Here is a 16,491-nt window from a genome sequence, read left to right on the forward strand (position 1 = left end):
GTCCCCCTCTCCCCTTGCCTTCACACCTTTTATTTTTCCCTTCTGTTTTCCACCTACCCTTATCTGTCTCTGCTTGCTTTCTCCATTATATTTTCCTTCCACCATTAAAAGAGATGCTACATAACTTATGGGCTGATATTGCCCCCCTCACAGATGGCTCACAGATGGCTCAAGTGCAGCAGAATTACACTTCATCTGAATAAGGTAATCTTAGAAGTACTCTGAGCACATTCCTATTGTCAATAATGAAGAAAAGACACCAATTGATGGCAAGAGGTTCATGTTGAACTGACTGCAAACACAGCAGGCCCTGCTCTACATACCATAGCACTTGGAACATGTTTAACTTCTTCCCTGCATAAAGCATTTGAGCCTTGGCTGGGACAGCAAGCTCACTAGAGCACAGCCTTATGCTGTCCAGAACTGGAGGCACGAACCCAAGCAGCTCTGGAGCGGACAATGGGGTAGAAGCCCTTGACTCCTGTGACAGAGGGAGGCAGAAGCAGAAGCCACAGAACCTTTTCAAGAACAAGAGGAAGCTAAATAGTCCTTTCCCAAGATGAGGTGGTTAAGGACAATCCATACATTCCAGAGATCAAGTTTTTCCCTGCACACCAAATAGTAGAATCAAAAATTATTACTGAAGAACACAGTAAACCAAGGCAAAGCTACAATCATGATAATTTGTTTGAGGCTGACTTAATTCAACACCCAATAAAAGAAGGACACCTAAATAAAAGCAAGTTTCAGTAGTTCATTTTCTCAATAATTGGGTAAAGTGGTCAGACAGCATTGCTATTTATTTTTAGCCAAAGTGAACTCTAAAAGAAAGCAGCACATGTACACAGAGTGGGTAGTACAATTTTCAACAATCCCATGCTGCTTTTTTAGGTTAATTGTAGCATTCAGCGAATACAGTAATTTTACAGCTGTTTAAAGCAGATCCTGCTTTATAACTTTTAAAGTTGTCCCACCCAAATTTTGTTCTTGCACACATGCAGTCCAGAGCACATGGGAGCACAGTGATTTCAGTGGAATGTATCCCAGCAATCTTTCCATTCCAGACCTCCACATAGCTTTTTATACTTTAAAAACTGTTGAACGGGAGCCTACTACTTAGAACATTGGGCATTAAAAAGAAGTGCCAAGCCTTAATTAGCATAGTGGCTAGATTAAGACTTGAGATTTTACAGTACAACATACCTAACTGCCTCATCATTTTGAGATTTATGGAACAACGACTACACCACAGGCCAAAAAGCAGAAATTTACATAAGAACTGCAAACTTTTCAACCCCTGCATGACAGTACAACAAATAGGCATTTCCAGAAATACTAGAGAAATACCAGAAGTTAGAGCTGGCAATTAGCATTGGGAAATCCCAGGCTGTCTTGGCTCTGCTTTTGACAATAGCTACTTTTTCTGCTGAACGGCACAGCCAATTTTAAATTTTAAAAGTTATTTTACTATTTTAATCATTCAGTATTGAATATATTTGGAAAAAAATGTAAATTCTAATCTTTGTCTTATCCAATCAACAAGCTAGCAATTAGAAGAAAATTGGTCTGTTGCCAAATTGCAAGATAGGTTTTTCAACTGATCTTCAATACTCAAAGAAAACGGTCCTAAAAGTTTTCAGGTTTTGCCCAGAGATAAAAATCAGAGAATGAAAATCCAGCACCATCACAGCCTTCACACAATATGCCTTTTCTAGAGTAACAAGAACACAAAAACAAATCTACCTAAATAGATCATCTAGGTTCCTATAACATCGTAGTATCAAAGAGCTAGGGATCTAGGGATTTAAATGTGTGTAGGTGCCTAAAAAAGTTGATCAGCATCTTTTCATAGCAGACAAAACATGTTTAGACAGGCTTAGTATCTTTGCCTGTTTGAAAATCCACTCACCCCTAATGCGCCCGGTTAAGATTCAAGACGCTTTTGAAGTCAGGCCACAATAACTGGATACTACGGAAAACACTCCAATCTCAAGTATTAGTAAGAGGTCTAGTAAGATATTAGTAGCATTGTTTTTGTTTTAACAGGTTTATTTCAAACTCTGCTTTTCCAAGCAAAACCAGTGAAAATCTTCTGTCTTACTAGGTAGAGATGCTCACTCTCCACCATCTGAATAAACAACAGATAGTTTATAAACAAATTCAAGCTCTGAAGTGGTAGCTCCCAAAATTACCAAACCAACTTTTTCAAGTGTTACATGTAATAGTCTCTTGCAACAATTCAACTCATCCTCTTAGGTTGTCAGCTTTTAGATGTTACTAATAGTAGGTTTTGAGTTTGATAATAGGGACCTGAGGAAAAAGTGGAGAAAATACAGCTTCTCAGACATAAGAGGCTAGTCACTTTGGCAAGACTTAAGTGCAATTTCTGTTTTGCCTACAGACTCTTGAAGTGTGCACAACCACTACTTAGCTTCCAGTCCCTGCATTTGCTCCCGCCTAGGCATACTGTTCACAGATTTCTAGTCTACAAGCCGCCTCCTCCTGTAACTATACATGACAATTTAACAATACACATTTGTGACAGTGATAAATCTCATTCACTCCAAATACGCTTGTTCACAGGCAACATTCACCTCAAGAAAAGACTTCACAGCTGTTAAGTGTGTCAAGGAAAAAAAAATCCTCCAGTTAATGGAGTTGCCTGCACGTACAGAGTGAATCAGGTGAGGTGCAAGGGAACTGAGCAGCAAAAGCATGAAGTGAGGAGGCACTCTCCCACCTAAGAGTCATGCTCCCATCTCTCAGCTGTGAACTATATTGATTTTGTTATATATCAGAATTAGTAGGCTTATTTACTTGTGTTCTTGCAACTCCTGTGCTGGCACGCCCACCCCTGTGCTTTTAGGCCAATAATCTCAAGGTGTGATTTGATAATGCAAAGCCTTGCAACAACTGCAGAAAGGGATGTCCTGCTGCTCCTCCTACTTTCACCATTCCTCTCAGGGCCGACCCTACAGTGAGACAGAGCAGGGAGTTAACCAGCTAAAACTCACCCCACAAAAGTAATTTTCCATCACTTTATGTCCCTGAACTGGCTCACCACAGGGTCAGATACCCTCAAGACTAGAAGAGCAGAGATGAAAGAAGTGGGAGGAGGGTGCTAGATTGGTATAGTTATTGCACTGAAGCAAAACTCCACAGCAGGGATACAGAAACATATTTATGAATATCAGCCATTGTGCCCACTTTCAATTCAGCTACTTCAGAACAGCCTAGAGAGCTTCGATACATCAGCGAAGTTTCCTGCGTGGTCTCTATTCTAGCATAGAGTTTTTTGTTATCAGCCTTACTGCAGAAGAAGTGTCTGTGGAACTCCTGTTTCTCAGGCACACCTTGAAGACTTATTCCTACTCCTCCCTCTCTTCCTGTTTTTTTATGCTAACAGTGAGACTACAGAGAACAGTACTGTTCCTTACCCCAAGATACCTTCAGGTCTAAAAAACAACAAATTAAAGATTTAATCCAGAAAGAAACACAAAGGAAGTGGGATGAGAAAAAAGAATCCCTCCACCCCTGCTGACTTTACCCTTATCTTCAATCCAAAAGCAGTTACCGTATCTTATAAATTGAGATACAAATAAGACTAATTCCAATTAAAACCACCTCCTCTTCCTCCTCCTCACAAATTATAGCTAAGAGCAGCTTCTGGAAACTAAAAAGAAGTAAAATTTCCTTGTATCTTGCACAAAATATAGAACAGCTCCTGTTGACTGTTTTGAATTATGCCCTTCAAGTTTGGCTTCAAAACAGAGCAAACCAGACTGTCACAGATTTAGACTACTGTGCTCTTAAGAGTTGCATATCTAAATTTTAGGTTATCTGAAAAATCCTTTCTGGTCAAGTTTGTCTCAGGCCAGTAGACAGCACCAGTATCAAAACAGCAATTACTTTCAGACTCCACTTGGTTTTGGGGAAAGGCATAAGTGAGTTATCAAGGATAGATATGAAGGAATAAATGAACCAGTGCAATTTATAACAGTGGGTGGACTTGCTACAGCAAGATCTAGTTGCATCACGCATGTCATAGCCTTTGCTCTACAGCAGCAGCTCAGCCAACTAGTATAAAAGTGTGAATGAAGTCATCCTAACACACAGGCACACCTAAATTCCATAATACCAAGTATGTTCATATATTAGCCAAGGGACTGTTCTCATTACTCAAGCAGATGCCTATAAAAAATTTTACTGGTGTAGGTGAACTCAAAATAGCAATTGCTGCTACTCATTGCAAGAGAAGCAACAATGCCTGACCACAAAATTCTAGCAGTTCAAAACTGAATGGCATATTCAGTTAGATGAGACACCAGAGAGGTGTGACGTTATTTTTATTTGTTGTGAAGTGGCACAAGACACTTGCCACTGGTTGATTCAGTCCAGTGACTAACAAAAGCCTAACACTGCTTAAGCAGTTAGAAGTGTTTCCCTCTCCTCCCAAAGGCTGGTTGACATATTTATCTTGCTTATAGAGGTAGCCTTTTTAGAAAAAGGTCTTGCTAAATTGAAGGAGTAGAGTGCTGCTAGGAAGCCAATACAGCAGCCGCACTAAGTGCTAACACATAGCTCAAAAGACTCTCTAACCAGTAACAAGCACATCTGTAGATTACACCACCAGACCTTCTCTATCTTCTTCACAGCTGCTGAAGTGCATTACAACTTGGCTAAAGACACCACTCCAATGGTGTGCTGTAAGACCATCTCTACGTAAAAGCACAGCCTGAGGGCAGTGTGTAATTTTATTCCTGAACATCAAAACTTCTGAAGAAGGTCCATTTTCAAACTTAAAGCGTCTTCACCAAATATGGCTGCTCTAGGACGCTGTGTGAATCTGGCCATGACAAACAACAATACACCACTTCTTTCAAAGCAGCACACAAATTTAAGATGAAGGATGGAAGATTATGTAACTCTTCACAGATCATGAAGATTTGTTACAAATTCCACACAAAATCTGGAAAGACAATTAAACACAAAGTCACCTATTTCACACCTGGTCACCGCACTATCAAATAAGAATTTAACATTAGTGTGTGACAAAATGTTGGAGTGAGTAGCAGTAAAAAGACGAGAACAGGACTGGACTACAGCAGTTCTGCTCCAGTGAAAGTATGCTTACTAAACAAGCTGAAGCTTGGGTCTCTACCAACAGTACTACTACTACTACTAGCAAGAGGCAATATATGATGTGCAGCCTAACGTTTTTCTAAATGCAGTTCTGAAGAGTCTCCTGTAGGACCTCTATATGTATGTCTGTCACCCTCACTGCTCAAGCCTCATATCCACCTCTGCTGTTATACTAGAACTGATAAGCCACAGCTGCCCTAACTACACAGCTGGTTCCTGTATTCTTGCTGACAAAGAAACCTTGCCACAGACTGCAGCGACATTTTGTTAAGTGCTCAAACACCACACTGATAAGAATGGTGTTATGCTTAGACAGAAATGTGATTGGGTACTAGGCTTAACCCTATACCTGGAACAAAGTCTCAACCTGGGCACCAGCACAACCTAACAGAAGTTCTGCAGACCCCACACATGTACAGGACTCAGGGGGAGCAAGGCGGTGAAATACTACTAGTTTGCATAACAGAAATTTGCACTCCAAACAGAAACAGCCTACTCCATACCATAGTCAGCTGTTGCCTTTGTGTTTGTAGAAAGGTTTTCTTCTCTGTAATTCATTAACCTACAACCTTATCAAGGTGGGAGTGAAGAACTTGTTTCCAGAATGGGAACCAGCAGTCAAACTGCAAAAATACTTACGTCACTCTTCCTGAACTTTGCTTTTAAGCTCTTCATGCTGATCACATTCAACCTTCCAAACCTTTGAGGAGCTTTTTATCCTTCTTCAATATCTAAACAAAAAAAGAAAGAAAAATAAGATTCCAACTTGATACCATTCTGTTCACTGGCAGCCAAGTCTGAATTGAATTTGCATACCTGTAACACCCTTTGAGGATTTAGCCCTCAAGCTCTAAGAAAGATTAACAGCCAGCTAAGGGAAAGTTTGTTTCTCCAAACTTAAAAACAAGCCTAAGTCTGACCACAGAAAAATAGAGAAAATCTTTACCAAAAATTCAAGTGTGTATCATGTTACACTAGCTACCTCTTGGCATAATTAGATCACCAACACGTTCATACATGTAGCAATTTCTCTGCCCACTGCCTAATTTTAACATCATCATCAGGGCAGCCATTTATAAAGTGGGAAAAGCAGAAATAAGTATGCAAAGTCATCCATTAAAACTTCACTATCCTACAGCCATGGGTCTGCACTGAGTAGCTGAAGTTGTATGCACAAGTCTAACCACTAACCAAACTCAAAATTATACTTATTATACTTAAAAATTATACTTAAACCATACATGACATACCAGGACAGCTCAACACAACACAGCAGATAGAACCACCTGAGCAAGGACAAAGGCTGTCACTGGAAGAATTGTTTTATACTCTTCCCGGTAAGAAACTATATGTGTATTCCTGGAGTCATAGCTGCTTTTAATTTGGCAATGTACTATCACAGTCATGTTCCCCCTTCCTCCCTTTCAAGCACAGAAACGCAGCAGTTGCACAAACATATACAACTAATGTTACAGACAAGCTGCAAGCTCTCACAGAGGAACAGGGAGCCTAGAGCAGTTTCCTACAGACAGCTTCTGTGTACCACATACTACCAATCCAAGGGAAATGTAACAGCAAACAGCATTAAAGTAGGATGGCAATAGGCTTTTGCCTAGAGCACAGCAGAAAAACTTAACGAAAGAGCAGCATACATCTAGACCGGCCAAAGCCATCTATGCAAAAATGTTTCAAATTACTAGTTTTACAGTGTGCTTACTGGAATAGCCAGTCACTCTCTTCTACAAGTTTTAGCTGCTCTACAAATTCCTTCTGAAGGAACAGTTTAAAGTAAAGGATGTTCAGCTGTATAAACTTCCTCCTTCCACCCTAGAAAAAAAGAAAAAGGAGAAAAAAATATTACAAGTCTAGCCAGATAAATAAATAACTGAAATGAGGGCTGGAGCATGAATTCAAATAGGTCATGCAAGGTCATTAATGTTTCACATCACTCTTAAGAAAGAGCAGATTAGTTTGAGAAGCAAAGTGAAATTCAGTTGTTTCATAAAAGAAAGTCTCATTATTATGAAACAAGTTGCTATGTTCTACATGATCACTCTATGAAGAGTTTTAAAATGCAACTACACAGTATACTCTTGGTAGAATATATATGAATGCTTCCACAAAATACAACACCAAGTACCATTCAGGAATAGCAATTAGTGCTAGTATATATGTCATTTAGTTCAACCCCATATTTATCTGAGAGCCATTTAAGACAAACACAAGTATATTTCTTCAAAAAACCCCAAACAACCAAAAAAACTCCATACACTATATATACATAAATACCCTTCCCCACAGAACACACACCTCCAGTAGGTAATCTGAATGGGGTAATTCTGTAGGCTGTTAAAATATCATTAAATCTAATTAAATGACTCAAGTCTAATTAAACAGTCATTTTGAAGTCATACCAGATTCCTGACTGCTTTCATGTATATGAACGAGGGGTTTCTTTCATAGTTCTTGCTTTTCATCTCAGAGAGAATGGGCTTGTGGCATTTTAATTCTTTAGTGTGCAAAAGGAAAAGAAAAAATATTTTGCCGAGGCTTTTCACTCCCTGACTTAAGTGACAATTTCTTAGCTTTTTCCTGGGCTAAACAGAGTGTTTGTAAAATAGTAACCCAAAAAAAACCCAAAACAGAAACAAACAAAAAGGCAAGTTTTGAACAACCAAAAAGAAGGAATTCTTTTAGGTTGCCCTGAGAGAAACATACCACTTCCGCTACACCTCCTCAAACTTTGGAGAAAGTGTTTAAATTGCACAACAGCTGTCACAACATGCACTGGAAAGGACTCGACAAGAGCCTGATAGTCTCCTAAATCATTCTCTAGCAACGCCAAGGATGATGACCATTGCAAAGACCAGAAATGCCAGGGTATAGACAAGACAAATGCCATTACACCTACCTGGCCTTCTTTACATACCATGCTAGAGGTATGTTTAAAAAAAAATATATATATAGAAACAAAGAAAATGGAGGGCAAAACCCCAAACTGTTTTTAAAACTTCTGGGAAATACAAAACACCACCACATTTTAAAGGAACTTTAAAAGCTGAGAAACATCATACATCCCACAAAATCCAAAACTTAACACAACTTTTTATTTTAAGACTAAGAACAGGTAAAGTTTATTTAAGTAGACCAGTTAATAAAATACAAAGAAATCCTGAGAATGCGGAATTGAAAACAAGAAAACTTTCCTCATAATACATATTGCCAAAAAATTGTCTACTATAGGCAGTCTTTCCTCTTCCCACCCCCTCATCATTTTTGGCTCCCATAAATGAAAGACTTGTTATAGCTCCCATGGAAGATAAAGTACTGAACGCCAGGGCTATGGGGGAGATGACAACTCCTTGTAGGTATATGCATAAAAGAGCTGCAAAGCTGGATTCTCTTCTGTAAGAAACCTTTAACAAGAGTCTAATTAACAAGCTCTGCAAGCACGCCTAATACGCTACTTTTCCCCCTTTTGAGGAAGGAAGAAGGGAGGTGAGCTGTGTTTGTGTTAGAAGCCAACTTATTTTTCCCACAGGATACTTCACCTCTTGCGTAAGTGCATTTTATACATTGAATGTGAAACTCAAGTCCTCAGTGTAATTAAAAAAGCACACACAAGCACACAAAAGCAGCATTACCAAGTTTAGTGTGTGTCACATCTCAATTTTTTCTGTAAGAGATAGCTAAACACAAACATTAAGACTGCAGCTTGTGCATTGCAATGCCCATAATCCTTCAGCTGTAGAGATAAAAACCCACGAAGTGATGAGGGCTGCCTTTTCCTAGCACTGTTTAAAGGAGGAAGTCACCCCTCAAAGGGTGCAATTATTGGAACTGATGCAAAAAAAAAAAAGGTCAGTATCCTGATTCAGCAGAGCTTTATGACAAATGTTCATTTGCCAGAGTAGGGATAAAGGAAGTACCATTAATACAATCCTGTTTTGTAACAGGAAATCACTGCTAGAAATTCACTAGGGAGCATCAAGACATCTCAAAAAAGTATTTCTGCAATGAATCACAGGTATTAACGAGAAATTTCTACGAGCAGTGGCATTTTTCCACTTCCAGAACAAATGTGATAATAAATACTAAGCACTGCCATTTCGCAGCTGCAGCAAGTTAGCTGTAGAGAAGTGCTTAACCTCAAGGATTCTCAAAAGCTAACGCAAGTCACATGCTTTTAACCATTAGCTCCAAAATTAAGTATCTAGTCCTCATCTTCCTTCAACTTAATGTTAAACAATTGTTTTCAGGAATACAAGCCACAGTAAACATCCTTAGGTTGGTGGTAAACCTACCTAGTTAAAAGAAGCAACGCTGAAGTGGTGGTAATCTTTGGCCTCAATAATTTCATTGAAACTGTGTTTTAACACACAATACAGTCTTTAGGTTTAAATATAGAAAACAGATTAGGGTAATATCCCCCATTGATTTACAGTGAGATTCATGCAAACCACAGTAAACAACAACACTGCCATATTTGTTTCCTTTCATTAAATTGCATTAAAATCAGAGCAAGGCCTTTCAAACAATGTTAAATTAACTCCTTGAATGGCCGAAGATCCAGTGATACAACAGTAAAACAGCTTTAGCTTTATTAAGCAAAACTACCAGTTTACAGTAAAACTGCACACTATGCACACTGTTCATGCTAATGAGTTACCCTTTATTGGTAAGTGCAGAATTCAGTTAATTTAGGTGTCAAAAATCTTGCACCTCTTTCAGAATACCCTGAGAAGCCTCCATCTCAGACAGTGCTCTTCTGCATCAAAGCATGATTCATGACATCAACTAATTTCCCCTTCCCCTCCCAAAAATACTTTAATGCAGTTTTTTAACCTTGTGAGGTTACAGAAAAGAACTAAAGACTCCATGCAAGATCTGGCAACATAAGAAGAAAAAAAAAAAAAAATCAAACAAAGGTCTGCAAGAATACCATTGCCACCATACACTTACATCTCCTTTGTGTGAATACATCTACAGCCACAGGGGAAAATAAAGGGGCTTCAGAAGCACCTTCTCCCAAAGTACACACCACCATTTATTCTCTGGATGATTACTTTCTGAATCACAAGAGCCTCTGCAGCAGCCAGCACTGCAGAGCAGCCAGAGGCATCCACACTACTAGCATCCCTTCTGCTGCCCACATTCAGTACCCAACTTCTCAAACGCTTCACGTGCCTAAGCTCCCCTGACCTACTATCCAATACCAAGAACATGCCCAAACCTGAGCATCTCCTTAGCATTGCCAAAGCCACAGGACCACCTGGAGGCATTAGCCATTGCCCAGCCTCTTTAGTTGCTTGCATATAACCGCAGCAAGCCCATGATGTCTTAAAAAAAATTCCACCAAACACTTCATCTCTGACTACCTTCTCATTTCCATCCAGCCGAGCATGTTCTTCTATTTCTCAGGCCAAAGCAGAAAAGCCTGTATGAAGTGACCAAAAGCAACTGGAACATTTCCCCACTCTGTAACAGCACAGTTCAGTTTTTCCATCTTGAGTAACCCATCCTCCTATCATAGGAAAAGTCAAATGGAACAGAATTTTTTTAAACTTAATGTCACCTATAAAGCCAAATAATCCTTGGGTTGGTTAATCTGCTATTACTTACTAACGAAAACACACTGAAAAATGCACTGAGAAGCCCAAGCACTACACAAGAGTGGGAGTGATATATATACAGTTAATCCCGCTCTAAACAGAATCAAGACATCAAAGATAGCAAAGGCCTTGAGTAACAGTACAATCCCTCTATCTGTTCACAAATCACTGGCAAGGATGTGCTGAACTGTACAAATTTAAGCATTTGAGCCCAAAAGTTACAGCTCTGTAGATAACGCATCAGTAACAAATCTGCAGCTGTTGCTCCCCACTCCAGAATGCTTTGCATCAACTCTCTACTCAAACTTCCTTTCAATATTCAGAATTTGCACAAGTTAAGACAATTTTTAATGGATTCAGCTGAAGCAGTACCAGCCTCTGTGGATGTTATACAGCCACTACAAACTCAGGCAAGAGTGTCAGTATGTGCAGTTTGTTACAGCATTTTCAGAAACAGTTCTAGACAGTTAGGCAAAATGTTGCATCAACAAGACCTTAGACGCAGTGAATTACAGGAGAAGATTAGAAGAAAATCAAAATGTGACATTGCCCTGATTTGTTTACTTGGCATATTAGACAGCACTCCAGGCAAAATTCTAGCTCAAGTGAAGTCCAGGCAAATTTGTCATTCAACCATTACACACAACTTTACTCTGGTCTTACTCCAGTTCTTTTGTCTGAAAGTATCTGTCAACACACATCCAGCTCACTGAAAAGCACAGTGAAAGAGACAAGACCCGCTGCATGGACTGGGATATATCACTACTCTTCTCTGCTTTCAATTTCCCCATCTCTAAAACAGAAACACACCCCACCCACCCCCAATCCCCTTATGTGCCCCTCAGTTTTGAGGCCATATTCTCTGGTTTGATCATACATAAGATACATTGCAGTCCTGAAGACTTTTCCATGTTCAGTGCTTAGTACAACAGAGCTAGATTGGAATTGAAGCATCCAGTTACAACTAGAAATAGAGAAAAATTATGCAGACTCCCACTTGTAAAATGCCAGTTCTTAAATGAGAAGCCCACATGGATAACAACAGCTAATACTTGCTTATATTTCCTCCCTTCTTAATTATTCTATATCAACCATTCAACTAGATGCTCCTCAGAATGGGCAAACGTGACAATCCATACAGATGCAACGTTAAATCTATTACTTTAGGGATTAATATTTTGAAATAGCCCTAAGGCAGAACAATCATCTGTTAAGGCAGGAGTTAGGAAGACAGGAACATCAATTTAACTTCTCTAAGACACTGCCAAGCCCCACTCCCATAAACTCTGCCCTTACGCTTTTGAAAGGTCTTGGAAGGGCATCCTGCTGAAAACTCCTATAATCTAGAAATACTTTCAGAGACTGTGCTGATAACATGGCTCCCCTATTCAGCTTCCAAGTTTCTGGGTAGGGAAAGTATTTTAGCTGGCAAACATTAGAAAGCTGGTACCTTTCTAAACATTACCCAAAAATGGAAAAAGAGTTGGGTGTGTTTCCACTCCTCAACAACAACAAAGGAAACAACAACAACAGAAGTACTAGGAATTCAGGTATTTTCTATCCTGGAAAACTATCAATGCTATAAACAAGCGGAACATCAGCAAGATTAACACCCACATCTTAGCAGTAAGTGATTTTTAACTGATTTGATTCAAGTTGCTGAAACTTACATTCAATAGCAGCAGCACTGGATGCTGTACAAATATTAGAGAAGATCATCACATGTTTATGGTACTTCTCCTAGCCTTCAGAGACCTACCAAGCTTCACATCTCCCTTGGAGTTATCATGCTGGTGTCTCAGGCAAGTCCTTGTAAACAAGGCCATCAGAAAGCACTCGCCTGTCAAACTCCCTAGAGACATTGCATGGTGTCCCAGTACCTTTGGGAATCCAGACATCTGCAATAATCAACAACAGCTCCCTGCCTCTTGGCCATTATGAGGAAGGAAGTGGAACATCCTCAGCTACTGAATATACAGTCACAGACTAACCAACATACAAATTCTTTTTCTATCGTAATGACTGAATAAACTCAGCTCTCCACTTTAGACATCCCAGCCCTCCCACCCCCCGCCATAGATTTAGGTGAAAAAAACCCACACATCTTATTTTACAGTATTTTGAATACCACTGATGGCTTCCAGGCACAAATGCAAAAGGAGGCTATGGTAGCTTTAGAAAAAATACGTAAGTTATTACAGCATTCATCTAATAATGCAAGACCAGCCTGCAGAGGAAGGACTTGAGTCAAGATGTAACACTTCCCAGACAAACGTACCATCCATTACGCTGGAGGTTTTCTCCTTCAGAGATGGTCTCAAGTTCAGCACATTGACTACAACCATCACCTCCAAGCATTACTGGCCATCCCATTCTGGATCTCAACACAAGGGAAGGATGCTTTCTTTCACTGCTATGTACTCTAACTACAGCAGCTCTCAGCAAGTACCTAGACTGTTAGCTAGTCCTAAGTGCCAGTGGACATCTTCAGTTGTTTCCACACTACACCAGACTTGCATTTGTCTCTGGTCGTTTGACTCTGATAAGCTCTGCTCTAATGTATTACCTGAATTACAGCTATTTGCACTACTTTCTCTGTACCCTAAAAGCAAATTGTTAGATGACCCCCAAGATGTAAGAAGCAGCAAGGACTGACATCTCTGAAAACAAGCCCCAAGCCACCTCAAATGCAGAGCTATTATTGCTTGCGTGCATTCACAGGCACCTAGACAGCAACTCCAAGGAATGCAAGCAAGTGAACAGGCTTCTCAGGCATGAAGCATGCACACAGCAGGAGGGCCAGTTACTTGAATCTATAGCCCCAGAAGATGTTATGGATTGCTACGCCCACACCTTGGGATTTTCAGTAGTCCACTGTCTCAGTCGCTAAGCAAGGCTCTAAAAGCTTCAAACTGATTTGTTCTAGTTTTGCTTGGTTTTTCTCCGTAGTTATTTCCAGCATTATCCCTGTGCAAAAAGAACAAGCCCATAATCAGCTCTTAAAAGGAATGTGATTAGGTTATTGTTGCAGTAGAATTTAGAAATTGCCAACATCTCACACAAGGCTAAGTTCTTAATGTTTTTCCAAGCACTGCTTCCCTCTCAGAAGAGGCACAACGTCCTTAACAGAGAGGGGTAGAAGAAAAGTAACACCGTCAGGAACATATAAAAAAAGAAAGGCATGAGGCAAGCGAGTGAACCCTCTTGTGAAACGCTTACATCGCTTCATGAGATGAGTAGCCTTCCGCCTAACTTCTCCGCTTGATGTTATCCTTCTCTTGGTTCGGGAAAGGAAAATGGAGGGGGTAGCATTTTATTGCTTTGCTAGCAGATGCACTCTTGGAAGAGGGAACAGCACAGGGCCAATGTTTTTAGAGACTGGAATGACAGATGTCTGCTACTGCATAGTGACTTACTGGCACTGAACTTGGCTTCAACTCGAGAGAAACCCTGAGCTCATACCAAGCCTCGTTCTATTCAAATGCTCTTTCAGTCTGGTTCATATGGCTGTTATGCAATTCTTCTATTAGTAAATAAAATCTCATTGACAGCTTTCCATAAGTGCCCAAGACAAGAGCCAAGCAGGTCACTGATAGATATTTACCAAATTCATTAACTTCTAGTTAATCAAGGACATCAGAAGGCCTTTCAAAAATGACGTTATGTGTAGTTTATGGCGTTTGATTTTTATTTTTTTTTAATAACACACACTAACCTGCAACCCACTGGAAGAAAGAAGACACTACAGCTTCTCCTAAAGTGGCACTAGACTGCAAGTGTTTTCTATCAGTTCTGTAATAAGCATGCTCACACTCACTATAGGAACAAACGGGAGAATTTGTTAAGATTCTGCAATGCTGATAAAGCAGAATTTAACTAGTCTTCTCAGGGAGAAACTTAAGAATGTCACAAGTGGCAACAGCAGACTGTGGAAGGCTTGTGCTGCCAAACGCTGTGCAAGAGAAAGCCAAACCCTTCGCGTGCTTTTTTGGAAGTCAGGAGCACAAGTTCCTGGTTAAACTCGATGCGATTCATAAAGCAGACTATTTAACTTTTCCAATCAGCTACAGAAAATTCTGATGCTTCAGGCCCCCGCGGCCGGGGGCAGGCGCAGTCCCCGGCCGTGCCGGCGGGGCAGGAGGGGACGCAGCGGAGCCGCTCCAGCTGCCGCCCGCCGGGGAGCCGGCAGCCGGCCCGCCCGCCCCCGAGCTCCCCAGAGCGCCCTGGGGACGACCCCCCGCACCACCGCCGAGAGGCCACCGTCCCTGGGGCCACCATTTCTGTCGGAGCGAGGCAATCCGAGGGTCCCCCCACCGCGGGCGGGTTTAACTCCCGTCGGGGCCCCCCGGGCGAGGGGGCGCGGCGGCGGCACTGCTGCCCCCGGGGCTCAACCCGACCCGCGCTGTCGGCGAGCGGGCGACCCCCGCCCTGAGGCGACGGGGACGGCCCTCGCGGCACCGCTCGGCGCTGCGGGACCCGCCGAGACCCACCGGCGGGCGGGCGGGCGGGGGTGCGGGAAGGCGAAGCGGCACTGGGCTGACCGTGCCGGGGTGCTCCCACTCGCCCCCGCGGGCAGCTGTCACGCCCCGCCACGCACCGGGAAGAGCGGAAAAAACCCCATAAAACTATAAACAAAGTAAATAAACAGCCAAGAGGCAGCGACTCACGGGCTGCGCGCCCCCGCGATGCTCTCCACTCGCCTACACCGGCGAAACGGGGCTCTCCGGCAGCGCCGGAGGGAGAGAAGGGAGAAGTTTCCTCCAGTTGCGCCCCGCACCGGGATTCTCTCCTCAGGCTCCGCCGGCGAAGCGGCGCCCGGCGGCAGCAGCCCCCCGCGACCGGTGGCGGAGGCGGGGGCAGGTGGGCGCCGCACACAAAGCCCTTATTCACAACGCCCGCCGCCGCCGTGCGTGCCTGCACGCAACCCCCACCCCCCCTCACACACCGCCCGGTGCCGAGCCGCGCTCACCTCATGGAGCGAACGCGTCCCGCTACGACCGTGCCCGCCGCCGGCAGCCGCGCACCCGTCCGCGCCGCTGCTGCAGGGAGGGCGGGGCGGCGCCGCCGCGCGCCCCGGGACACTCGGCCGCTCCGCGCGGATAGGGCGGAGGGGGGGGGGGCGTGGCATCACTCCGCGGCCACGTGACGGCGGGGAGCCGGAGCCCCGCGCTCGCGGAGGGGGGGGGTCACGTGGCGGCGGCGAGCGCAGCCCCCCACCCCCACCTCACGTCTGTGGCGCGGGGCTGGGCTCTCGCCATGAGGAGCGGGTCCGTGAGGGGAAGGGCGGGAAACGTGGAGTCGTCACCCAGCGTGCTGTTGGTGGAGTACCAACAGTGTTGGTGGAGTACATACCTTGAAGGGTATGTGGGGAGGAGGGGGTGCCAAATCCTCTCTGCCTCTGGACGCCTGCTGGCCTCCTCAGGAGAAAGTTGGGGGGGGGTGGTGGCAAAAAATACATCAATTTTTTAAAGGAGTGCAAGTGCTTCAGCACATGAAAGAAGTCCAGCACTTCAGTTCTCACCAAAGTTTCCCCGTGTGTCAGGTTCCCCTTTCTCAGACCTCTTAGGTAGGAAGGACTGCTTGAGGAGAAAGAGAAGGGAGGTACTTCTTGTTTAATATCTGCATTAATGACCAGTCTAGTGTTTGGTTGTACAGGACTTTAAAGGCTGGGGCTTTACAGCTGTGTCAAGGTTGTGCTTCACTGGGTATGCTCCACAAGTCTCTTTTCATTGTAAGC

The 16,491-nt window shown here is 42.9% G+C and overlaps 1 protein-coding gene across 3 annotated transcripts in view; it reads right to left on the reverse strand.

The window, feature by feature from the left end:
- Nucleotides 1-15,852, reverse strand: part of RAI14 (retinoic acid induced 14) — an 87,413-nt gene extending 71,561 nt beyond the window's left edge. Inside the window, exons 1-3 of one of the 3 annotated variants that reach the window (XM_055790976.1) lie at nt 15,724-15,810; nt 6,860-6,969; nt 5,782-5,873 (exon numbers count right to left, since the gene is read on the reverse strand). In XM_055790976.1, the coding sequence (XP_055646951.1) occupies nt 5,782-5,817 (36 nt within the window). In that variant the 5' untranslated portion in view covers nt 5,818-5,873; nt 6,860-6,969; nt 15,724-15,810. Of the gene's footprint in view, nt 1-5,781; nt 5,874-6,859; nt 6,970-15,421; nt 15,549-15,723 lie in introns of those variants that run through there. The other 2 variants (XM_055790975.1, XM_055790977.1) reach the window with 2 other exon arrangements.
- Between the last annotated feature and the right edge of the window lie 639 nt (nt 15,853-16,491).

This window comes from Falco peregrinus, chromosome Z, assembly GCF_023634155.1.
Source record: "Falco peregrinus isolate bFalPer1 chromosome Z, bFalPer1.pri, whole genome shotgun sequence".
In the NCBI taxonomy this organism is placed as follows: Eukaryota; Metazoa; Chordata; class Aves; order Falconiformes; family Falconidae; genus Falco; species Falco peregrinus.